Below are 26,732 nucleotides of genomic sequence, written 5' to 3' on the forward strand. Positions count from 1 at the left end.
CTTTATTGGCAACCTCTATTTTAAAAGTGTATTCTGGAGAAAAAAAAACTAAAATTTACATTAGACCACATTAAATTAACACTTTTATATCCTTGAAATTAATCATTATTACCCTAGTTTCTTTAAACGAAAAGGTTTAAAAACAAGCAGGATGTAGGGGGCAAATATTGACTTTGGGGGGGGGGTTTGAAATACCAATATCGAGAACCACTGTTCTAATAAACACAACTAACAGCATCCCATTTGTAAGGACAGATCTGATAAAGGACACACAGGTAAAATGGCATTGTGCAGTAGAAGCTTTGTTAAGACAGAGTGTCTGGTGATTGATGCTGGGAGGCATATTGAAAATGTTCATAATAAATACAACAAAGTTACACATCGCAAAGGTCACTTCAATGCTGATGATGTGCGTTGATGAAAATCATTTGTTTTTGGGCTGTGCTGCTATATAAAGAGCTACGAGACAGCAGAGAGCTCCCCCGACTGTCAGTGCCATGGTGGTCCTGTACAAGAGTCTGTCTGAAACACCTTGTTTCAGATGAACAGGAATCTCTTCGGAGGCCTGGATGGAAAAAAGGGTAATAATGAATGCTCCATTTTCCTGTTTATTAAAGGGATAGTTCACCCAAAATGTTTAATTCTGTCATTATTTACTCACCCTCATGACATTCCAAACCTGTATGACTTTCTTTCTTTTTCACAACACAAGTATTTTCTTTTATGTTCAATACAAGAAAATAAGTCATACAGGTTTGGTATGATCATCTGGATGAGTAAATGATGATCATTTTCATTTAAATCCCTTTAACTCAGCTGCATAACTTAATACATCATATACACACCTGAAATATCCTCTGGAGATCTGGAACCTTGTTGGCACCCATATACTCCACTGCAGCGTTTGACTGAGACACCAGTTTAGTTGGGGTGGCAAAGATGATGGTAGGGGATTCAGACGGTATATTTGACCTCAAGCCCTGAAGAAAGCAAGCTGATGTGATATTCATATTTGTTCACTAGGACTACATAATGTTTTTACTCAAAGCACCTTCTATCACAGTAGTTTTCAACCTTTTAAAAGGTCTTAAAAGCCTTAAAAATATTTTTATCCACAATTTCTACCAAATAGATTAGAGCTACAAAATTAAATAATCATGATACATGCAGTTTTAATATTTTATAAATTGACATGACTCTCCCCAGGTTTATAAATCACACTTTTTTAATTAACTAAAAATTAACATATTAATTAAAAGCATTTTAAGTCACCATGAGATCCTATCGAAGTTTGCTGAGGTCCCCATAGGGGGCTCTGGCCCCCTTGTTAATAACCACTAATTTATCAGCTACCTTTTGTAGTGAAATCAGTTCAGGACTGTACAACCAATGCTGAATTTAGAAGTACTAAAACTTAGTGATGAACTGTTTAAACAACAGTCCTATGCACAATCATGCACATCAATATAATTAAATGTAAGTCGGAACTCAACTAGCTTTTTTTCCCTTGCGTAAGAATATGACGTCACAAGAAACAAAACTGTTATGAAGCAGATATGAGAGACGTTGTGCAATATGTAAAAGCCTTGGAAATATATTTAAAAAAGCTCCATATATTTATAATAAAAAAAAAAGCTATAGATTATTACACACTGTCATTCAAATATTTCTAGCTTTCTTTAAAAGCGAGAGAGAGAGAGACCCAAGCTAGTTGCCACACCTTTTGCTTCAGTAAATATTTCTGTGTGGTGTGTTTTGGTCAGTTATGATATATGAAATACAAAACAAGCCGTGAAAAAATGTCACCATACATAAACATCAGTTTGTTGTTTTGACCAGCAGAAATTTAAATTCATAAACTGTATGCAATTATGACAGATAAAACAAATGCTAACTTGCCCACAAATGTATATTCTTGAGCTGAGAAAGAATATGCTTATCAGAGAGAGTTCAATGGCAGATTCCCATTGTTTAACGGATATCATGCCCCGCTATTGTCACAAAAGGTCATCATGTGTTCAGTGTTTCTCCTGGGCAATAATGGTGGAAATGTGTAATAATTCTTGAGTTTCAAAAATAAAGGCACCCTGAAAAGTATTCATGGGAGTAAAAGCTGACACCTAGACCCAGTCATCGCTATTTTAAAGCATTCAGAAGGTCTTTGCGTTATATATTTCAGATTGTATTTGTGCCACATTCCTTTCTGTATTATAATTAGAGAAAGAATAAGGCTTGAATCCATAAACATTTCTTTATTTTCTTCATACACATAAATAACCTGGTCTTAACCAATTAGAATACATTTTCAGTTACAGAATAGCGCTACATGAGATTTTATTTGCATCATTATGACCCTTCCAAAATAGCCACAAATACAAAGCTACAAATATATATATATATATATATATATATATATATATTCCGATATGAAGTTATACATCTCCTTACAGATGCAAAAAATAAACATTGTGTGGTGTGACATCAACCAAGCAATGTTTTTCCAATTATTCAAATAAGATCCCTACACTGACATGACAATTTAGACTAAAGACAAATGATGTAATTAGAGGATAACCGGAATTAAATAATGTGCTCTATCTTGATTTTGACATTATCATCAATTTAGCTAAATAATCTGAAGATTATAACCTTAAATCCATATTTTATATCCATATATCATGAAATACCATTATAAAAATTACTGTATGTCTCCTAATGAATCATATCACATGCAGCACATCTTACTAAACACAATCCAAAATCCATATTTTTATTCCAAGAGACACATAAATTTAAAAAGTCCCTTGAATGAGGAAAAGAGGTTTGATTTTGTGCTTGTATTCAAAGAGGAAGAAGGAAGCGAGTGACAGCCCTCCTACTGGTGAGCGTGTGGGTGAGGTGTTTGCCTATCAATTTAGTTAACGCCTCCTGATTCACACAGTCATGTATGGACAGGTTGCAGATTTGTCGCTGTCTGGATGAACAGCTGATGTTTGTTTTTTGTGACTTAGTAATGTAATATCAATCTATGAGCAAAACCTTTAACTTTAGTTGAAATGGCACATCCAACAGTGACTTTAATGTCAAAACAATAAGTGTTTAGGCCCGTTCAAACCAAGAACTGTAAAGATAACTATAACGATATTAGCACCCATGCAATGCATAAGAATATTCTCTTTATTAGAAGGTCGCGCTGCAGCTTCTAATCATCTGTCATCTGCAACTTTAAATGCTCAAGCTCTTTAAAGCAGGTGGGATTCTGATTGGCTGTCAATGTTTTAGTTGTTCATCAGCTGGAAAAAACTGTATTGCTCCTCTGTGCCATTATCAATATAGTTGTGGTGTGGACTCTGCTATTCTTTTACATTTAGAATGATTTTTAAAGATCCCATGTGGTGAAAAATCAAGATTTTAATGTTGTTTACATGTCTGTCTTGTCTTAATATGCTTAAAGTGAAAGCATGAGCAAATTCATCAGTCAACACCACCGCTGAGCATTTTGTGGTTTAGAGTTATATTCAAGCCATTTCAAGATAAAATATATTTTCATGGGGAAAAAATGATAATTTTGCTATTAAAAATTTGTTTTAAAATTAGAGATAAAATTAGTGACTGGAGGGGGACTTATCTTTATTGTTATCATTACAGTTACCGTCCTTAGTGTGAGCAGGCCTTTTGACAGTATTTGCGCTTCTGTATCATGCTCAAACGCTTCTATTTGGCCACTCTAAAACCTTTTGGTTTAGTTCCCCTTGCCTTACCACTTTATTGGGAGCTGAATTAATGATTTAACAAGTCGGAGGGACCTCTCCATGGAAACATGAGAATTCGTGTAAGCTCCTTCTAGGCTGGAGCACTGTCAGGACACAAGGTCCCGCCAGATGCCCGTTCCAAGCAGATTGGCCATCTGTAGTCGTCAAATGCCACAGTTGTCCATTTCATACAAGGAAAATGCTGTTGGATCGGTTTTCTTCGTTCACACAGGAAGGGGTTTACAACACAAACATTGGCTAATGTATTTCCTTTGGATTGCAATGCTTTATTGTGCACTTTCCAGCTTTGAGCTGGGGATTTGTCTCTTTTGTCTTATTCTGTAAGTCAGAAATTGCTCCAGATGCCTGTATTGTCCAAAATCAATGAATACCAGAATGTGTCCTTGAGTACAGAGGTACTTGTGTTATTATTTGGATATAGTAGTTTCGCAAAGAGAGTCTAAATGCTGATTTTTCCACATCAGAAGTAGCACATTCTTTCGCTATATTTCAGATCTTGGTTCAGTATAAAGGCACAGAAGAGCAGGTGATATAACGACGCTGAAGACCAGCAGGTTCTCAGGACGATCTATGCTACAGTTAGTTGAGAAACTCAGAAGAGAGACTTCGCACGCAGCGTGCTGAGCGGAATTTGAGTTCGTGGTAGCACTGCACAAAGCTGTGGTAGATAAAGGTAATGGGCAGAGCCAGCAGCACAATGCCACTCACAACGCACACACCACCCAGCACGCGTCCCGGAATGGTGATGGGATACATGTCTCCATAGCCGACGGTCGTCATGGAGATAATAACCCACCAGCAGGCTGCCGGGATGCTGGCGTAGTCCTCATTGCTAGTCTCCAGGTCAAGGCCGTGCTCCAACAACTGTGCCAGGGCGCTGAATATCGCCATTGCGACGCAGACGAACACCAGCAGCATGACCATCTCGCGGTAGCACCTGCGCAGAGTCAGCCCGAGCGTCTGCAGCCCGAGGAAGTGACGTGCCAGCTTGATTAGCCAAAAGATGCGCATCATTCGTAGTACGCGCAGGGTGACTCCTGCTCGCTGTAGTTGAGGGTTTTCTCCTGTTAGTGCTGTCACAGCGGCAGACACGTAGTAAGGAGCGATTGCCAGGAGGTCAATAATGTTAAGGGGGCGGCACACAAACTCACATTTGTCCCTTGAGACAATGAAGCGTACTATGCATTCGGCAGTGAACCAGCCAATGCATACTGCCTCGATGATCCTGTGAGAGATGGGGAGAACAGAGAGAAAGAGATATGGAAAGAAAATTAAAAAGAGAGTTAGAGGGTATAAGAGAGAGATATGATCACAATTACAATTTCTGGGTGCAGTACAAGTTAAGCTCAACTGACAGTATTTGTGGCATTATGTTGATTAGTACAAAAAATTATTTTCACTTGTTCCTCCTTTTCTAAATTTCTTAATGAATGACTTATGAAGGTTCAAGTGACACTGAAGACTGAAGTAATGACTTCTTAAAAATCGAGCTTTGCCATCACAGGAATAAATGACATTTTAAAATATAATGAAGTAGAAAACAATAATATTTCACAATATTAATATTTTTACTGTATTTTGATCAAATAAATGCCGTCTTAATGAGATAAGAGACTTCTTTCAAAATCATTAAAAATCTTAATTAATCCAAACTTTTTTAGTCTGTTTAATTTAGTTTTTTTGTTTTCTGTTTAGTCTCCTTCTAAAGCTCACTTTAAAGATGCCACGTAAAAAAACCACCCAGGTTACGTATGTAACCCAGGTTCCCTGAAGGGAACGAGAGCTGCGTCGGAAGACGCTATGGGAACGCCATCAGCGTAACCGACGCTCTGAATATCGTCTACACCTAGTCCGATAGAAGGGCGAGGCGTCACGGGCTGAGTGACGTCACGACCAGGAAGTATATAAGCACGTGAGGCAGAGCCCGCGTCAGCTTCATGTCATGAAGCAAGCGCTGGCAGGGATGCCGGAAGTATGGCTGCGAGACGCAGCTCTCGTTCCCTTCAGGGAACCTGGGTTACATACGTAACCTGGGTCGTTCCCTTCCAGGAACGTCGAGCTGCGTCGGAAGACGCTATGGGAACGCTATACCAACGCCGCCAGACTGACAAGTCCCTGCCTGAATGTCAGGCCAAGAGGACAGAAGAGCCTGTAGTGGCTCGGATGTCGAGGTCGTAACCTGGCGAAGTCAGGGGCGTGGACTACCCAGCAGCGTCGCAGATGCCCTGATCGGTACATCTGTCCAAAAAGGCCCTGAAGGCCGCCATACCTCTGGTTGAGTGCTCTCTGACTCCCAACGGATGGGCAAGCCCAGAGGCCTCGTAGGCAAGATAGACAGCATCCATCATCCACCTACCACAGGGCAGCTCTGTGGATGTACGTGCCCAGTGCTCACACTGGACACATACAGTTGTGCCTCTCCTGGCCGGGCTCCCAGAAGGGAGGAGGACAGAGGCCTGGCGTACGACTGGCTGTGATATGACCGCCGGAACCTTCGGTACGTACCCCGCACAGGGGTAGAGAAAGACTTTAGCCGAACCGGGCGCATAGTCACCATCGAAGGGGCCCAGACAGGGCCTGCAGGCCACACACCCTCCTCAGAGAAGTGATGGCCAACAAGAAGACGGTCTTGATGGTGAGGAGTCCATCTGTTATCTCCTCGATAGGCTCAAGGTGCTCGCACCGAACCTCAGAACCACAGCCAGGTCCCGAGTGGGGACGCATGATCGTACCGGAGGCCTCAGCCTCAGCGCACCGGAGGAAACGTGTAACTAGGGGGTGTCTGCCCACTGACTGGCCACCGCTAAGGGCGTGGTACAAAGAGATAACTGACACGTAGACCTTAACAGTGGAGTGGGTTAACCCTGCGGAGAAGCGGGCCTGCAGGAACTCCAGGACTGCGCGAATCGGGCAGTAGACTGGGTCGAGCTGGCGGTCTCCGCACCAAGAAGTGAAAGCTTCCACTTCCGGGCGTACAGTTTCCTTGTGGAGGGAGCTCTGGATTGGAGGAGGGTCTCGACAACCTCGGTTGACAGACCGGAAACTATGAGTTGTGCCCCCTCAGAGGCCATACCCACAGCTTCCATAGCTCCAGGCGGGGGTGCACAATGGTGCCCCCGGCCTGTGAGAGGAGATCTCTCCTGATCGGCACCGGCCACGGGGTGCCGTCGAGAAGAGAAATCAGGTCCGAGAACCATACTCGGCCCGGCCAGAACGGTGCTACCAGCAGTAGACTGACCTCGGGGTGAAGCATCCATTCCCCGGGCCTCAGCCCCTGTCTCGACAAGACGTCTGCTCCCATATTCGCACCAGCACGTGGTGATCTCTTGGGTCTGGGAGGAAGTGCCTGAGCACACGGAACACGGCTAGGATCTCTAGCTGGTTGATATGCCACGTAGGTGGCGACCACTCCACAGACCGCGGGCAGGGTGGCCACTCATGACCGCACCCCAGCCGGTGAGGGAAGCGTCCGTCGCTAGCGAAGCGCGGCAACAAGGAGCTCCCAACACCGGGCCCTGAGACAAGACTCAAGGATTCCTCCACATGTCTAAGGCACGGACAGCGGCGTGACACTTAGACAGCGCGGAGCGAGTCTCCCCTCAGGGAGACCCCTTGGTCTTGAGCCACCACTGTAGGGGCGTCATGTACAGCAGGCCAGAAGGAATCACGCTGGACGCAGCTGCCATGAGCCCAAGCAGTCTCTGAAACTGCTTGACAGTGAATGGCTGGCCTTCTCACACTCTCTTGACTGCCGTGAGGATCGACTCGATCCGAGCAGGGGTCAAACGAGCCTGCAATCGTGGTCGAATTCCTCACTACGCCTGGGTAAGTGGTTCTCTAGCTGGAGAAAGCACACTTTCCTCGGCGTTTAGTCTTAACCCCCAAATCTTTCACGTGGGCGAAAACGACACCTCGATGCCGAATCGCCACCCGCTCTGATTGAGCGAGGATCGACCAAATCGTCGATGCAATTGAGTATGCAGATGCTCTGCAGTCGCAATGGGACCAGTGCCGCATCCACACACTTAGTGAAAGTGCGGGGTGAGAGTGTAAGGCCGAGAGGAGGAACCCGATAGTGATACGCTTTGCCCCCAAAAGCGAACCTCAGGAACTCCCTGTGAAAGGGAAGGATGGGTACCTGGAGAGGTCTGTCGTGACAAATCAGTCCTCGGACCTGATTTGAGACACGATCTGCCTGCCAGTGAGTATCTTGAACTTCAGCTTTCTGGCTGAGTGGTTCAGAACCCCAAATCCAGTATGGGCCTCAGCCCCTCATCCTTCTCTGGAACAATGAAGTGCCGGCTGAGCCGCTGGCGTGGACTTCGTGAGGAGGAACCACTCGATGGCTTCCTTCCTTACTAAATTCTCGACTTCTTGTCCCAGAACCAGAGCCTGCTCGGGGCGGACCGTAGTCACGCAAACCCCGTTGAACGGCGGAGGTGGCCCATCGAACTGGATGGAATAACCATGCTCTACCGTCCGCAGGACCCAAAGAGACACATCTGGTAGCCGCTGCCTGGCCGCTAGATGATCTACTAAGGGAATCAGTCTCTCGAGACTGACCTCTGGTGTTAGAGATATGGCCAGACCACTGTCTTGCTGCGGAAGTCCGGAGGAAGACGCGGTCTCTGGCGCTTGGGGCGAGGTTCTCAGGCCCGCAGTCACTACCGGCGGGGAATTCTGAGAAAGCACTCGCTGGGACCTGCTGTGCCCTGGAGCTGCAGGGTTGACAGACAGATCCCCGGAGGACACCGAGGGGAGACGGTCACCGTGTGCCGCGGTGTAAGCCGCTCCACCCCAGTAGGGGTCGTCCTCCGCAGTCCTGGGGCTCGCCCGTCAGGACCTCTGAACGAACCAGACCCTGCCAGGCAGGGCCCAAAGAGACGCATTCGGCAGCTCACTGCCCAATGGTCTACTAAGGGAATCAGGCTCTCGAAAAATCAGGCTCTCGAAAAATCTTTCTTTTGCACAAAAGCGGGGCCGACAGCGCGTGGAGAGCTCGCTTTCCTTCTATATAAATTGGGGCGACAGAGGCGGCGAAACCTCATCAACGCTCGTCACGTCAACCTCCTCGGAGGAAGACAGACGAAGCGTTGAGCCCTCGTCTCGGGGGGAAGAGACCACTTCCGAACCGCGAGACGGAGCGCCAGATCTGACGGATACGGGAGGAGATAGGGACATTCCCGTCTCACTCTCGTTCGCCAAATCAGCCTGTGAGTCCCACGAGCGCAGCCGCCGCTCTGCCTAGGCAAAAGCGGGGCCAGCACCACGCGGGGAGCTCACAAAGACTCCCTTCTCGAAGAGAGCCCTCCGAGTGCGGAGTGTGCGCAGCGAGAGCCGCTCACAATGCGGGCAGTCAGCTCCCTCGAGAGCCGCTGCCTCGCGCTCCGCACTCAGGTAGACCACGCACAGATCATGTGTGTCCCCGCTCATAATGCTTTTTTTCATAACGCAGGCAGTGGACTAGCACACAATCTGAAACGCGATCTAGGATCGCCCCCTGTTTTGGTCTTGGTTTTAGGGATGTCTAATTTCTCACGTGCTTATATACTTCATGGTCGTGACGTCACTCCGCCCGTGACGCCTCGCCCTTCTATCGGACTAGGTGTAGACGATATTCAGAGCGTCGGTTACGCTGATGGCGTTCCCATAGCGTCTTCCGACGCAGCTCGACGTTCCTGGAAGGGAACTATGTTTTTGTTATTTAAAAATGAGAGGATTAGACTAATCCATTAACATCAAAATACTTGCTGTTTCAAAATCATAATCAATATGCATTTTTCTTATTAACCTTCTAAAGTGTGAAGTTATATCCAACTTTACAACTTAGAACTTAATGACAACAAATAATTTTTTTGTCATAATCAACATTATGTCACAAGTGCTTTCAATTTAGCTTAACTTCTATTGAACCCAGAATATTCCAGTACCAAACATGTCTATGAATATTACCAGTGAATACTAATATAAAAATAATAATAATAACCACTAAAAAATGGTTCTAAGTAGCCTTCTGATTTATGGAAAAAAATATGTTTACATTTTGTTATTATACGTAAGCAAGTCATGCAAAGTATTTAGATCAGATTCCATGCAGCCATGCAGTTAATGTGCTTTATATGGAAAATGTCCTCTCATTCAGATTGTGTAAACAGCTGCAGTGTGTTGTTGACAGTGAAGTGTCAGTGTCTATGGAAGCTGAAAGGCAGGATGGTACGATTGCTCAGTAGTCCTTGAACTTCTGGTGCAAAAGAAATCCCATTAAATTTGATTTCTTATTCATATAATTGAGTACATATTCAATACAATATTTGAATTAAGAAATCATTGTTTGAAAGGCTGCATTTACAAAAGAATTTGCCCCTAAATTTGCTCTTTCTTTCTGAATGGTTTTACTGTTCAAATGTAATTTATAAAGAGCTGTGACTGATTTAGAATTACAGTGAGGACAGCTGTTTCGGCAGGAAGGCATGCAAATAGGATCAAGAATTACTGTTAACAGAAGATGTGATAATATATGTACATGTGCTCATGAATGCTGGGTTAACAAAGAATGTATATATTCTATAATCATCCTCAGAAGGCATGATGAACATAAAAACTATATATTTAAATATTTGGACCTTCACAGGCAATGGATGAATGGACATTTAGAGATGAATACAAAACAAGGGAATGAGATCCATTTCTGGAATATAAGACTGCATGCATGAAAAACTTCACTGGGTTTATTTCCATCTCTTACCAGCTTGTCATACACAAATGAGAACACATACCTGAACCCTGAGACAAACAGTGGCCACTGTGGGAAATGGAATCACTGGATACATAAAGAAAAACCTACTCACAAATACTTCCAGACAGAGAGAGACGGGGACAAGGGAATACCCAAAATGACAATGTGTCTCATAACAGGGAATATGAAAACATGACTGGAATTTTTAGTCTCTGATGGAGAGTACCAGGAAGATGTCACGATTGCTTTGGACATTGATAAAATGCCTGCATTGATAATAATAATAATTTCTTAACAGGTCTAAATGCAGGAGAGACTGGTGAGAGTTCTGGAACGAAAAGAGTGTTGTAACAGCATCACTAACAAATTGGGCTACATTGGTGAAATCATCAACCTCCTGAGGTAACAGAAGAAGTTTTTAGTGTTTTTGTAAAAATATAATGGGCCCAAAGGGCAGAAAACTATTTTGAGGCATTGAAATTATTTTCATTATAATTTGATTTGAGATTATATTATGTGAAATCCCAATGTGTAAAAAGCTAGAAAATAGACAAAAAAAAATGATCTTGTCTGAAGAGATGGGGTTGTAACTACTTCTCACCCATAAAGATTACCCAGAATGGTTGGCTAAAGTTTAAATTAAGCATATAAATCACACGCATTCAGCCTATTTTTTGTTTATAGGTGTTTCACATAATTACTTTAAACAATGTAATATGTGCATGGACAAATATAAATTCTCCATGTTTTCAAATAGTGTTAAAAAACATTTCTGTAGAGAGAAAGATTGTAAAGGCTACTTTACAATATTAAATTGCACAGCTGATGATATGTAGTAGACTGTATCTAGGCTACTTTACTTTGTAGCAGACAAATAACAGAATATATCAACAAAGTTTAAGCCACACTGCGCAAAAACCTCTTACAGTTAAAGACTTTGAAACGAAATGTGTTACAACACTCCCGGGTCTCCCCTACTCATGACGTTAGATTATTTTAGCGACGTCTACAGGCCAGACGAAGTACGTCAGCAACAAAACAAAAATCACCATCGTTATACTTCGCAGGCTGCTTGCATTATCACCATATGGACATCGCTGAAATGTCACTTTTCCCCAATGCTAATACTGTTTTTAACTATAATACATTTTAAAAAGCAAACAATCAACAAGAAAACTCGAATGAGAGACGGTTGTATTATTAATATCATTGCAGATATAAATTATTATTTTCTATTCTATTCTATTCTATTCTATTCTATTCTATTGTTACTGATCACAGTTTTGATGTTCATGCAATATCCTTGCATTTTAAATGTTTGGAAGTCCAATTAATTTATAAGCATATCTCTAAATTTCTCTAAACCGAGAAAATGTGTCAGTCAGTGCAGTGTAAATAAAGTGATTAAGACCTCAGTTGAACTGCAATTTCAGTTTTGCTGTAAGTTTTCTTTGAGAAAAGATAGTTTGAATGGAGCTCGCAAAGCAACCGATACAAAACATAAAAAGAATTATACAGACAGACAAGTTCAGGGGGACAAACCTGTACCATCAAAACAGGCTTTTTCATTCTGAGATCCTTTAAGTGGAGAAGAGCGTGATTCCTTCTGTTACATATGGAGCTATGGAGGGTTTAGGCATGCTCATAAAGCTGAGCTGTCCAGCGAGAGATGCAGCTAACTTTGCATTTATACCACAGACCACAGAAGTTGAATTCGTGCATGTACCTGTGTTCTTCCACTGTATTGTTTTTTGCTGTATCCCAGTCCGGTAGAGTGCTTGCGCAGAGGATGACCATAGACATAATGACAAAAACCACTGACACTGATGCCAGGATCTGCGCAGCGACCGAGGAAGCTGGTTCCTCAAAGGTCCTCCGCATCCTCTCCAGCCACCGCGCGTTCCCTCTCTCGGAGGCGAACCTGGTGACCTGATCCTCCTCACTTCTGGACTCCACCTCAGCCTTGATGTCCTCCTCTGAAAAGTACGTGTAAGTGTCGGACATCCTATCCTCCAATCGTCGCTGGCAGCAAAACTCCAAATGTGAGCTCTCCAAACCCCAGTAAATCATCTCGTTGTAAAAGGAAAGCTCGCACATCTGCGGGACAAACCTGAGCTTTCCAGATCGCACATAAAGCATAATAAAGACAAAAGCCTCGGAGTGCCTGTCGAAGAAAAACTCGTTCCTCTCTCGGTCATAATCATCACATACCTCCAAGACCTCTTTTTCAGAGGAACAGCTGTGGAGTCTGCTGACTCTTCGGAGGGGAAAATCCTTTATAACTTCTCTTGTGAAAGCATACTTGGTGCCACCAACGTTTAGGATGCATATATTCTTCCCAAACTTCATTTTGGATCAGATTAGCATCCCCGATTCGAGTGAAAAAGAGAGAAACGACGCACAATATGGCTTAATGATAGTCATAGTTAAAATCCAGTATGTTTCTGTAAGCATGAGAAAAAACAAACAGCTCCAAACTCGCGAGTCCAACTCAGTATGTCATATTTGAAAAGGACTTTTTTTCCCAGATTGAACGCGTGTCAGTTAGGAGAACCGTGGAAAAGTGACTTCTTGCTTTGTGCATCATCTAAACTCCAGCCTTCAGTGGGCTGTTTCATGCAGTGATGTCACAGATCGACAAGCCTATTGCGCTCGATTGTGTGCTCCAGAAGACGGGCGTTCCCAACGACGCATGATGCCTGGGATTAACAAGTGAATTTGCTGGATTTCACGTCTCTCTTGTTGGCAGTGGAGTAGACCAGGAGGGCGTCACTTTGGACTGAATTAAATGTTCAATATTAAAATAAATATTGGACGCGTTTTCCTATTGGTTGTCTACCCACACCCTAAACTAAAATGATCCATGGCTAGTGTTGTTTTAGCGATTAGATTACTTTTCTTAGGTGTAGCGTTTTTGTAAAACATGTAGTTGCCTATTCAGGTAGCAATACTATTTTATTGCCTTTTATGATTTTGTCTGTATAATTTTCAGCAGTAAAGTCGTGAGTCTTGTGTTTTCAGTCGACTGATGTGAATTAGGCTACTATTTTGATCCGAATCATTCCAACAGGTTACCAGGTCTGAATCGGTTCGTGATTCAGTCTGAATGATTCGAGCAACTAACTGATTCGAATCATTACTGATCTTTTTTTTTGTATTATCTTATATTTTTTTATGTTGTATCAGGAATCTTAGTTAAACACCTTTAAAGGGTTACTCCACCCCAAAATGAACATTTTTGTCATTAATTACTTCACCCTCATGTCGTTCCAAACCTGTTCCAAAAATAAAAATTATTTTACTGATCTCCTTGCTACATCGTGTTAATTCCATTGCTGTCTATGGAGGGTCAAACAGCTCAGAATGCATAAAAAATATCTTAATTTGTGTTCCGAAGATGATCGAAGGTCTTACGGGTTTGGAACGACATGAGGGTGAGTAGCCTAATTAATGACAACATTTTCATTATGGGGTGGAGTAAAGGCGTTTATTTATTTATTGGCATGGTAAAAATATTTACATCGGCAAATAGCTAGCCTATTATTAGTCTAAACTGTTTATTGTTTTAAATATTATGCTTATGTGTTTTTAAGTCAACAATGCACAACAATGATTTTAAAGAAATGTACATTAACCAAGTTTAATTGACATTTCGATTTTTTCAATGAATGAATTAGAATGCAAAAATAAATTTAAAAAATATTTTACATGTTGAGTCAAGAATATACCCAGAGTAAAACGCCTTTAAATATTTATTGTCATAGTAAAAACATTTGCATCGGCAAATAGCTATCACAGTCTAAATTATGTTAAATATTACTTAAAAAATAAAAACATATATTAACCAAGTTTAATTTCAAGCTCTGTGTAAAACAGCCATGAGTGTCAAGTTGAGGGTGCAGTCTCCCTCCTCCCTCTTTTCTCTCCTCCTCTCTCATCATCAGGAAGCCGCTGCGCTCGAGCCTTTTCTAGCGCGTGAGTGAGTTACTGTATTGTACTGTGATTCTCGGGAGGGGGGGCTGCTAAAAATCTCCTATTCTTACAGAGGGCCAACCCCCGTGTTTAAAACATCTTAAGCTAGATTGCCTTTTAACACGTCACAGGACGTAGATGTCGTTTTGATTCACATATTTATTTAGTTTTTATTTTAGTTTATGGTTTGGTTTTTTTAACACTCCGGGAGGGCAGAAATGGCGGCCAACATGTACCGGGTCGGAGGTATGTCCGTCTATATTCTGAATTAACGCAAGTCAAAACACAGGCACCACCGCAAGACCTGTCTGGGAGGCAGGGGCTCGTTTCAACGGAATTGCCGCAACCTGCCGCACACTTTTAAACTCTTAACCCGTGCAGTGTCTTTGCAAAAGAAAGCGATAACGTGGATGGAGATTATTTTGGGTTCTGATGTAGGTCAGGCCTCTTAAACTATCATAGCCGCACTAGCATGTTAGCAAGCAGGCTATGTTGCTAGCTAGCCACATCATAAACAAATAATCATTACTATGTATAAAACACACGGAAACACGCATATAGTGTATGTTTCTATTGGCTTTGATCTTACAGGAGAAAAGCGAGCTGTGCTTGCGACCTAGCCTTGCTGATTTTTGACGCCGATGCATTTCTTTGTGATCATTTGTCTCATTTTTTGGCACGTATCCATTAGTTACGGGTCCTCAATCGGCATGCAAGGTAGCAAAGCGAGCTAGCATTAAACAGCAACCCCTCACTCGGTTTTCCACAGAGAAACCACAGTGAACTTCTGCACACTTATTTGTTGAAACATTGTGAATGTGCACTATTTTGAAGTGTATTTGTCATGCGTCTAACTAACCATAAACACGTTTTAATATAAAACCGTCGTGTCGTTTGTTTGTGCAATTAGCCGGCTACACGCTGCGGAATTTGACATTGTTTCATGCGTCCTTAATGCAGTGTCATTTAAAATGATTTTACATCTTGAGCAGACTTTTTGTGAATTCATTGACGTTTGAATGGAGCGTCTACGTGACAAATTATTACATTGCACGGTTTTAATGTGACACTTTGCTTGTGTGTGTGTGCTCTGTTATGCCGTAGATACATGTATCTGAATGGCCATAAACAGAATACGGTTGTTTGCATGAATTAAGTGTTTGTTTGTAAGCATGGAATTGCATATTCTTCATCTTTACGTTACCTTGCCTTTGAGAGAAAGTGTTTTCTACATGTAACGTATACCAGACATAAACAATTCATTACTTAGACTCAGTCCAAGGCCAAGTCTAAAGTCTTAGACTCATAGTTTCTGTATGTTGTAGGATATTTTTATAAACCAGACTCAGTAGTGCGTTATAAAATGCTCTAGGAATTTCTTTCATTATCTAAACATAAGTATTGGCGGTATTACTTAGTTCAAAAGGTAGTTTTATCTTTAATACCTTGCACTTTATAAATACTTTATTCATTAACCATTATTTCAGTCTGTGAAGGAGATACCATTTACCTATAAATACTTTTTGGTGAGGGTTTTCTTATCTTAAATGCCCAGCGGTTATTATGAAATTTTCATTTTCTCCCTATAGTAAATGAATGAACTATGGTAACCCGTGGCCCAAGTAGGCTGTATTGTTTTGAACTGTATTTACACCAAATTTCACCTCATGATTGGTTCTGTATTTGGTAAAATTTCTACATATAGGACATATGTTGTGGTGATATGTAATACAACATTTTTTAATATACCAAGGATAATGAGATGCACATTTTTATGCAATGTGAATTTATTAAGACAACTGTCAGACAAGCCCTAAAATGTGGTTTCTATATTGATAACAAAATAATCCAGTGCTTTTTATCTTCTTCTCCAGATTACGTCTTCTTTGAGAATTCTTCAAGCAACCCTTATCTGATCAGGCGAATAGAGGAACTGAATAAGGTACGTTTCCCTCAGGGCTGGGAGGGAGAAGTCTGGGTTGGTGGACACTGGGTGTAGCCTACTGGTAGGGTGTCGACAAAACATTGTCATGACATCGACACAAGAAGCTCAGCCACCTCGCCCAAAGTCACAAATTACTTGCGTTTCTGTGCGCTTCTCCCTTCGGTCTGTCATATCTCCAACACTGATTTGCTGAGAAACTGTATCCGTAAGATCACAAAGCAGCAGACTGCATCCTGGGGTTCCTTAGAGAAGTAGGCTGTGGTGTGAAGCTGACATCTTTTGTTTTTGTAAGATGTCTGTATTATGATAAAACAAGATTCAGCTCTTTAAATATTAAATGCTGAGGGATTTTAAGCACCGCAGGTTTAGCATAACTCATAATTTTTGTCAGCATGCTTCAATGCACAATATTCTCATCTGTTAGTCATCACTTCTTCTGGCAACGTGATGTATCTTTTGACACATTTGTCAGAAGAGCGGATTCAGTTGTCTGGCAAATTCAGTTCGCTTGCAGGTTGTTATTCTACTTGGGGCTCGAAGAATCGCTAGCCCGACGTCCCGGGGCTATTGTGTTTTCCAGTCGGGCTACCAAAATGTATCACTGCCCTGCCCGACGGGCTACCTTAAAATACAGGGCTCCCGCAGGTCCTTAAAAACTCTTCAATTTAGTCGTATCAAACTTAAGGCCATAAAAAGTTCTAAATACGTTAAATGGTATAAGAAATGTCTCAGTTATAATTTCAAGAGGTCTTACAGTTGGGGACGGAAAGACAAGAATGGGATACAGCTGGATTAAACTTCAAAAGGCAATGATGTCATTGAATAAATATGAGCGCTGCACGTTTCAAATCAAAACACTACACGGATGTGTTTATGTGATTGTATCTGAAGGGAACCGACTGTCCTCAGAAACGTGTTGGTGGCATTTTCATTTCATCTTACCTATAATGCTTGATAAAGCAGCGTTTATGAGCGCGGACGGTGCTGCATTGTGTACTGGAAACCGCTATATTAAGCCGCCCCTAAAGCGCCACCTCGTGGCAGAGAATGAATCTTCATTTCCAATAAGCCTTTCTTGGATGGTCAGATCAATGCAAATATCGACCATTGTTTTTAGGCAGCAAACACTGTTGTAAATGAGAAAGAAGTTAATGTGCCTTCTAAAAATCTAAACAATTAGACAGAAATATTTATTCGTTTTAATTTAATATTATTTATATGATAATTTATCCCTTTTCATAAAAATGGTCTAAGGCTGAAATGCTGTTGTATAAGATTTTTTGTTTTTGTGAAAACCTGTATCTGAACTGTAAATCATGTAATTTTATGGCTTAATACTGTATGTTACCATAGGCATTGTCCAACCCCGCTCATAGTTGGAAGAGGTGTTAGTGAGGCCAGCAGGGGGTGCTCACCCTGTGGTCTGTGTGGGTCCTAACGCCCCAGGAGAGTGACGGGGACACTATACTGTCAAAAAGCACCGACTTTCGGATGAGACGTTAAACCGAGGTCCTGACTCTCTGTGGTCATTAAAAATCCCATGGCACTTCTCGTAAAGAGTAGGGGTGTAACCCCGGTGTCCTGGCCAAATTCCCCCTACTGGCCCTTGTCTATCATGGCCTCCTAATAATCCCCATACACTTGATTGGCTCTATGACTCTCTCTCCTCTCCACCTGTAGCTGGTGTGTGGTGAGCGCACTGGCGCCGTTGTACTGTGGCTACCGTCGCATCATCCAAGTGGATGCTGCACACTGGTGGTGGTTGAGGAGAGACCCCCCCACATGATTGTAAAGCGCTTTGGGTGTACAGCAATAAAGCGCTATATAAATGCATCATTCATTCATTCATACTGTTCATTTTACTTGTGCAGCTCTTAAAATGGTGAAATCAAATTCCTTCCTTCATATTTGTTTATTGAAAATTCATTCATTCTATGTTATCCTTCTCCCACAACCACTTGTAAAAATTGATAGTCCTTTACAACAGTAGAAAGTAGCCTTTTGGGATACTGATTGCATGCTTAAAATAAGTAGAATCAAATGTACAGAAAATAACTTTGTTAATTTTAAGTAACTTTAAGCCTTTTTTATGAGAAAGATGTGTAAATGCAGTCCAAATGTACATGCTGACTGTTGCATGTCTGGTGAATTTTATTATACTTGGTTCAGAGCTGTCAGTTTAAAATTTTAATTTAGTAAAATTATTAAATTATCTTCATATGGGGATTTTCCTAGCAAATATTGATTTATGTGATTAATTGAAAGTAGATTTAACTAATTTAACATGCATGTCTTGTTGGGGTGGGTGATATGACCAAAATTTTATTTCACTTATTTTATTATTTTATTTAATTTTAATTAATAATGATATATATTATATATATATTTTTTATCATTTTCCTTTGTTATTATAAATAAGATCTAAGATGGACATGACAAACAATAATACAATTGTGATAAGAAAAAACTTATATTTTTCAGGTACCATTAGGTCTATTTTACAGTAGCATTCAAGAAAGAGATCAAAATGAAATGTAAAAATAAAACATCTCATTCTTTAATAGACAAATTAAATATACATTATTCTTATAAAAGCTACAAAAGTTATTTAGTCAAGAGCAGTTCGTTTTTGCAGATTATTGTGCTTAACTTTCATACATGTTTCTTTATTGCTGTAATACAGTGGTGTTTTTTTTTTTGTGCATTTGTCACACTTCAATGATTCAGATCATCAAACAAATTTTAATATTACACAAAGATAACCCGAGTAAATACAAAATGTTGTTTTTAAATAATGATTTCATTTATTAAGGGAAAAAAGCTGTCCAAACCTGCTTGGCACTACGTGAAAAAGTAATTGCCCCCTAAATCTAATAACTGGTTGTGCCACCAAATCAAGCCTTTGCGATAACTGGCAATGAGTCTTTCACATTGCTGTGGAGGAATTTTGGCAGAATCTTCTTTGCAGAATTGTTTTAATTCAGCCACATTGGACTGTTTTCAAGCATGAATGGACTGTTTAACGCCATGCCACAGCATCTCAATCGGATTTAAGTCCGGACTTTGATTTGGCCACTCCAAAACCTTAGTTTTGTTTTTCTTGAGCTATTCAGATGTGGACTTGCTGGTGTGTTTGTGATCATTGTCCTGCTGCATAACCCAAGTGCGCTTGAGCTTGAGGTTTTCGATTTGAATTTGTTCATTTAAAAGTAGACACTTCAAGCTTTTTAGATTCTATTGATTTTAGTCTTATGTATCTGAGTATTTAAGGTTTCTCTGTGAATCAGGAAAATCTGAAAGTGAACGCACTGGCTTGCGGAAGGTTAAAGCCGCTGCATTAAAGTTTCTCTTTAGATGGTAAATTTAGATTTCAAATTCAATATTGATTCTAGAACTGTTGAAATTATTTACTGTATGTAACGCAAGTACTTTATAAGTAATTGTAATTAAATTACCTAAAAATGAACAGTAATCCTTTACTTTTTCAGTCGATAAGTAATTTAATTACAGTAATTAGTTACTTAGTAACACGTTACACCCAACACTGGACGAGCCTTTTGTGTTTTTTTTTTGGTCAGCCATGGTTTTGCCTTGGAACTCTCCCATGGATGCTGTTTTTGCCCATTCTCTTTCTTATTGTTGAACCATGAACACTGAACTTAATTGGGGAAAGTGAGGCCCGCAGTTCTTTAGATGTTGTTCTGAGTTCTTTTATGACCTCCTGGATGAGTCGTCGTTGCGCTATTGGAGTAATTTTGGTCGGCCGGCCTCTGCTAGGAAGGTTCACCACTGTTGCAAATTTTCTCCATTTGTGGATAATGGCTCTGACTGTGGTTCGCTGAAGTCCCAAAGCCTTAGAAATGGCTTTATATAACCCTTTCCAGACTGATACATGTCAACTATTTTGTTTCTCATCTGTTCTTGAATTTCTTTTGATCGCGGCATGATGTGTTGCTCTTTAATTAAGCATGCTTCACTTTGTCAGACAGGTTCTATTTAAGTGATTTCTTGATTCAAAAGGTCTGGCAGTAATCAGGCTTGGGTGTGGCTAGTGAAATTTAACTCGGCTTTCTAAAATAATGTGGTTAATCACAGTTCTTTCATGATTTAACAGGAGGGGGCAATTCATTTTTCACTTAGGGCCAGGTGGGTTTGGACAGCTTTTTTCCCTTAATAAATGAAATCATAATTTAAAAACTGCATTTTGTATTTACTTGCATTGTCTTTGTGTAATATTAAAATTTGTTTGATCTGAATCGTTTAAGTGTGACAAATATGCAAAAAAACAGGAAGGGGGCAAAAACTTTTTCACGGCACTGTAAGATATTTCACATATAAGATGTTTACATAAATTCAACTGTTATTTTCTCTTGTGGAATATATAAAACAGCAGCAGTTTTTTTTTTTTTTTTTTTTTTTAACTGATAGTTGTTCATGAGTCCCTTGTTTGTCCTGAACAGTTAAACTGCCTGGTGTTCTTCAGAAAAGTCCTTCAAGTCCCACAAATTCATTGGTTTTCCAGCATTTTTGTGTATTTGAACCCTTTCCAACAATGACTGTATGACTGTACGCTCACTGATGCTCCAGAAGGAAAAACGATTCATTAAGAGCCGGGGGTGAAACTTTTAAAATTTGAAGATCAGGGTAAATTTAACGTATTTTGTCTTCTGGGAAACATGTAGGTAGCCTCTGAAGGGCAGTACTAAGTGAAAAAATATATTTAGGCAAAGTAAGAAAAATGTACACACCTTCATTTTGTTCAAAAGTTTTCACCCCTCAAAAAGGGACTCATGAACATCTATCACTAAACAAAAAACAGCTGTGGATCATTCAGGTAACAACACAGTATTAAGAATCAAGTGAATGCAAGGTCATTTTTATAAATTCGACTTTTCTCTTGTGGACTCTTATGTAAACATCTTTTATGTGAAATATCTTATTTAGGTCAGTACTAAATAAACAATAACATGCATTTTGTATGATCCCTCTTTCTTTGGTAAAATAATTAACAGTTTGCAGATTCTGCAAGGTGTATGTAAACTTTTGACTTCAAATGTATACACAATTTCTATCAATTTCATATTGTTGCCATGACACACATTGTCATACTGCCCAGTCCTAATATCATGTGTCTAATTGTTTTAGAATTTTTCATTGATTTAACAGCCATACATATTTTGTTTATCTTGTTGAATTACTCTGTACCAAATTGAATCTTGTATTTATCAGGTGTATATTGCCACATGCTCCTTTTAACCTTGTCTGCTGTTGTCGTTTTTTTTCCGATTACTCCTCGGAGGAGTGCAGACACAGTAGGTGTTGATAAATTCAACACTGCACTGCTGATTAAACATAATCGACTGTCTGCAACTTCAGGTTCGAGCTTTCACTATTGATTAACAGAGGTGTTAGGTTCACTGTCCCCAGATACTGTATGAAGTTCCCTCAAGGTGACCCTGTTTGTCGCTCCTTTCAGACTGCAAGCGGCAATGTGGAGGCAAAGGTGGTCTGTTTCTACAGGAGAAGGGACATCTCACAGAGCCTCATCCAGCTGGCTGACAAACACGCAAGTGAGTGAACTTGAGTGTTTTCCAGGGCAATGTGAATGTATTGTCAAGGAAACCAAGGGCAGCTTGTGACGTGGCATGCATGAGTGGTCATTAGCATGATAATGATAAGTCATTTGAAATTGCTCATGTATATGCGTATGCGTCTGTCTTCTGGTGCCTGTGTAAGTTAGCAGGGGAGCTGTAATCACTGGAGTACCAGAACCAGATGCACGTAATTGGGCAGCAGGGCTTCCTGATTTCCTATTGTTTCAGGGGCCCTCAACAAATTTGTCACAATATGACCAGTTTTTCTTGATTCGATGTGTTTCAATGTTGACTAAATGAAAGACCGTAGGAGAAGGATAAGTGAGATAAATTTGTGGGTTTGATGTCCAAGACCACCACTAGGTTTGAAAAGTAGTAGCACAGAATGTGGTAGTCATCACATGCTTGCATATTACTGAATTGTACCCTTTCCAGTAAAGTAAACAATTTTTTTTTTGCAGTTTCATTTAGGAACTGTTTGTTAGACATATTTTTAAGCTAAAGCAATCCAGCCAACACCGGCTGCCTCTCACTGTTTTCAGACAACTGCCAACATCAATTGTGTTCAAATTAAAATCAATTACTGTTATAAAACTGATCTAGCTCTAAAATCTGTTTTGGTGGAGCCACATTCAAAGCTATTATAAAACAGCCGATGCATGCACTCCTGTGTCATATTTCTTGGCAACAATAAACAGCCATACAATTAAGCTGTGTTAATTAATTGACAATTATTTATTAAGCAATGTACACTACCATTCAAAAGTTTGGGGTCAATAAATTTTATTTATTTAATTTTTTTTAAAGACGTCTCTTGACGTCTCTAAGGCTGCATTTACAGTATTTGATCAAAAATATTGTGAAATTAGTAAAATTTCAATAGTTTTATATTTTAATGTGTTTTAATTTTATTTATTCCTGTGATGCAAAGCTGAATTTTCAGCAGCGATTACTTCAGTCTTCAGTGTCACATGATCCTTCAGAAATAATTCTTATATGATGATTTGCTGCTCATTGCTGCCATTTCTTAATATTGTAAAATGTTGAAAACAGTTGTACTACCTAATATTGTTTAATGTTATTAGGTGCTACTGTTTTTATTACTTAAGTAGGTTATGTAATTGGAATATTTTCCGCAGTATTTTATTATTATCAGATTTTATTTATACAACAGCTTTCCAAAAACTACAAAAAATACAGATTCTGGAAAAACTGTCATGGTACTTCAAAGTCTACAATTTGCAGTATATTACACTTTAATCGTTTATGTTGGTCACAACACAGCACAGTAAACACCAAATGACAATAAGAAGTCTGTCATCTTTAACATCTGTTTTGTATATGCAAAAAGTATTTGCATTCGGCTGATTTGGTTGGTATCCTCTTTTAATGTGGCCACTAATGCAAACTGTCTGTAAAGTAAATACATGATTTTCTCATTTATATACTTTATGTGGCCATGCCTTTGACAAATTATTAATTCCCTGCATACAGAGGACCTGGAAGAAGAGAAGGAAATCCCCCCAGAGCCCGAACTCAGTGAAAAACAGAAACATCAACTCCGCCACAGAGAGCTTTTCCTTTCCCGCCAGTACGAATCCCTCCCCGCCACACACATCAGGTAAACCCACCCACACATCCATGTGTTTCTAAGTATCTGATAGACCAAAACGTGCCATTTTAATCCTTAGTTCACATTTTCAGAGGGCAGTTAAGGTAAGATAACAGCCCCCATATAGCACAGCACAACCCCAGCCTTTGAGTCACAGTCCTGCATCTATTCTTTAGCTGGCCGGTGGCACCCCAGGGCTTTTATAGCACCCGCTGTGATTCAGGTGATAAATGCATTAGCAGCCTGGAGCCGGGTGGCAGTGGTTCTAATCAAAGGGAAGCCTCCTATGAGAAACAGCAGTGGTGGTGCCGAGGTTTAGAGAGGCCCGCTGTGCTCACTGAAATTGATATTGGCCTCCAAATAAAGGAAATGTCACTCCCTTTCTTCTTTCTTTGTTTCGTTTTTTCTTTTGGCTTCTGTGATCCATAAATATTGAGCAGTCATTGTAGGAGGCTAGTTGGCCTTTACAGGGGCTAATTTATTTTGTGTGGAACTGGACACATGTCAAGGAACTTAAATTTTATAAAAAAAATTTAGCTCTGTCACCCAATAAAGAAGAAAAATTCGTGTCAATTTAAATTCTGCATACATAAGAGTAAGTCTTAATTGTGATTTATGCACCGGCTGAATTTGAGTTACTGTGATATTATATTTGCCAATGGTCATTTTTTAATGTTAAAATATTGTCTCCTAGGCAGGACTATCTGTTGTTATCCAGCCAATCACAAATGGGGTTTTAAATAGCTCAGTTGTTTTCAAAATGCAATAACCTTTTCAGTGATAAGCTACTTTCTCCAAGAAGAAGCAGTTTATTGGTGCCTTCTAAATTAATAATAAAAATAATTAAATATTATATTGTTAATCTTTAATTTTGATGTAGTACACCTTTAAGATTGTTAATATAACTATATAACTAATTTAAAAAAAGACTTATCCCCCCCCGATTAAAATTATATGAGACCCCCTGGCTGAGAACCACTTCCCTAAAATGTCTTATTAGAGCACTGGGAAGTCTTGATTTGTTGGCACTGAATACCGTTGATTTCAATGGGCAAAAACACTGCACAATGAGTCGTATTTTAATCATGATCACATTTTTTGCTTCTCTCAATTTTCTAAACATAATAATTTCCAAAATTTGCCCGTTGACTATTTACAACAAAATTGGTAACAAACCTCCACATGCTTTCATGGTTGTGATTTGATAGATTTCAAGAGTTTACATCCCCTAATCAAAACCCCACTTTTTCATAACTTCAATACATTTTCTGCCTAGTGGTTTCCAAAAGCTTCCCAACCCAGCAACCATGTGCACATACTATCTACATTATGGAAAAAGTGCTGAAGAGCTGAAAACATCAGTAAACATGCAAGTTGTAGTGATATCTACTGAGATATTCTGCTCAAATGAAAGTGTAATAAAGCTAGTCTGTTTACTTTCACACAGTTGTTTGTGCTGTTTGCTGGCACTGCCCCTTTAAATTAGTATCTTGGCAAGCTCCAGTTTCAAAGTCGCTTCCCTAACAGTGCAGGTTGGATGTAGACGTGGCAGTGTTCATGGTTAAATGCTCATTCGGAGGAGCACAGAGTGATTAGCATCAGTTTTCCACTCTTCAATAGACAATGAGAAAGCACTGAACAAAAACATTTTAGAGCTGTGTCTGTGTCTTATCTGTTTCCTGTCTGTGCCCTTTCTCCTTTAATTTCCTTTTTTTTTAATTATAGTCCTCTCACCCATCTGCTCTCTTCTCACCTTTTCATCTTTGCTCATGTCACCATCACACACTCGCATGTTCTTCTGTAATCTTGCACCTAGTGTCTCCCCCTTCCTCCCCCGTTTAACTGTGCTGTGGATTAGAGGATCTGTGGAGACAGCTGGATGCAGAACATAACGCATGGGGCTGCATGTTTAATCATTTATCATCTTTTTTTCTTTTGGGGTTGTGGAAATAGGGGGAAGTGCAGTGTGGCCCTCCTGAACGAGACAGAAGCCGTGCTCTCCTACCTGGAGAAAGAGGTACACAAGTTTTTCTTTAAATGTTGTTTTGAATCTTAAGTTGAACAGTTGTCTAATTTAAGTACATTTTTATCTGCTGCATTCGCTCTCTCTTTCTCTCAGGACACATTTTTTTATTCATTGGTGTATGACCCCACCCAGAAGACGCTATTGGCTGACAAGGGGGAGATTCGTGTTGGCCCACGCTTTCAGGCTGATGTCCCTGAAATGCTACAGGAAGGTTAGTGCATTTTATTTATTATGGGTGTCAGTTTAGTTTAAATATTATGAATATTTAGCTCTACTGTTTTTGTCTCCGTTACAAAGCTCAAACTAGAGTGTTTGGCACGAGTACAAGTCAATAAGTCAAAGTTAGGTTTGGCTGGTGGAGCAAATATGAAAAGTCTATTTGAAGAGGTTTCTGAGACGGGGTTGGAAAATTGCAAAAATACCACCAAAAAAACTTAAAGAGAGCGTTCACCCAAAAATGAAAATTCTGTCAGTGGTTCAACCATAATTATACAACGCAATGAGTATGCTTTTTTTTTTGTGCACAAAGAAAACAAAATTAATAAATGTATTAGACTTTATTCGCGGTACATTGTTTATGAGCAGAAGAATGTACTCTCATACATTGTGGTACTCTCAATAATGGCAGAGGGCGGTGACGCGGAAGAGAAGAATTGTTAAATAAAATTTTTTTTTTTTTTTTGCGCGCACAAAGTATTCTCATTGCTGCATAAAATTCCGGTTGAACCACTAATGCCGCTTGGACTATTTTAACAATGTTCTTACTGTATGTTTCTGGGTCTGGGAACATTTCAGTTACATTGCACTCTATGGAGGGTCAGAAAGCTCTCGGATTTCGTCAAAAATATCTTAATTTGTGTTCTGAAGATGAATGAAGGTCTTACAGGTTTGGAATTACATGAGGGTGAGTAAATAATGAATTTAAATTTTTAGGTGATTTATCTCTTTAAATGCCCTGCAAATCAAGATAAAGGGGACCCTGAACAATTCAACGAAATCTGTTACGACTGTTGCAGTTGCAGTGAAATGTGAAAATTTATTTGTGGCATTATATTTAGATGTGAACATATTGCA

The 26,732-nt window shown here is 40.2% G+C and overlaps 3 protein-coding genes across 4 annotated transcripts in view; 1 reads left to right on the plus strand and 2 right to left on the minus strand.

Moving 5' to 3' along the window:
* Positions 1-424: 424 nt before the first annotated feature.
* On the minus strand, positions 425-1,010 carry LOC306858139 (cytochrome c oxidase subunit 7A2-like, mitochondrial; the record flags this gene model as incomplete). The annotated part of the gene is made up of 2 exons (XM_079398535.1): positions 425-565; positions 846-1,010. The coding sequence occupies 2 exons, from the start codon at positions 1,008-1,010 to the stop codon at positions 425-427; spliced, it is 306 nt and encodes a 101-aa protein (XP_079254661.1).
* A 3,342-nt stretch (positions 1,011-4,352) lies between these two features.
* LOC306857615 (voltage-gated potassium channel regulatory subunit KCNG3-like) lies at positions 4,353-12,858 on the minus strand (the record flags this gene model as incomplete). Of its 2 annotated transcripts, none has more annotated exons than XM_079397641.1 (2): positions 4,353-4,998; positions 12,236-12,858. In XM_079397641.1, the coding sequence occupies 2 exons, from the start codon at positions 12,856-12,858 to the stop codon at positions 4,353-4,355; spliced, it is 1,269 nt and encodes a 422-aa protein (XP_079253767.1). The 2 variants fall into 2 exon arrangements, with proteins under 2 accessions (XP_079253767.1, XP_079253766.1); XM_079397640.1 differs by having other exon boundaries at positions 12,203-12,858.
* Positions 12,859-14,482: 1,624 nt separating this feature from the next.
* LOC306857877 (metastasis-associated protein MTA3-like) overlaps positions 14,483-26,732 on the plus strand; it is a 32,739-nt gene continuing 20,489 nt past the window's right edge. The window contains exons 1-6 of the mRNA XM_079398139.1: positions 14,483-14,727; positions 16,356-16,423; positions 21,903-21,996; positions 23,515-23,641; positions 25,586-25,649; positions 25,752-25,869. Of these exons, the coding sequence (XP_079254265.1) occupies positions 14,700-14,727; positions 16,356-16,423; positions 21,903-21,996; positions 23,515-23,641; positions 25,586-25,649; positions 25,752-25,869 (499 nt within the window). The 5' untranslated portion in view covers positions 14,483-14,699. The remainder of the gene's footprint in view (positions 14,728-16,355; positions 16,424-21,902; positions 21,997-23,514; positions 23,642-25,585; positions 25,650-25,751; positions 25,870-26,732) is intronic.

The sequence above is a fragment of the Barbus barbus genome, assembly GCF_936440315.1.
Source record: "Barbus barbus genome assembly, chromosome: 38".
NCBI classification, from domain to species: Eukaryota; Metazoa; Chordata; class Actinopteri; order Cypriniformes; family Cyprinidae; genus Barbus; species Barbus barbus.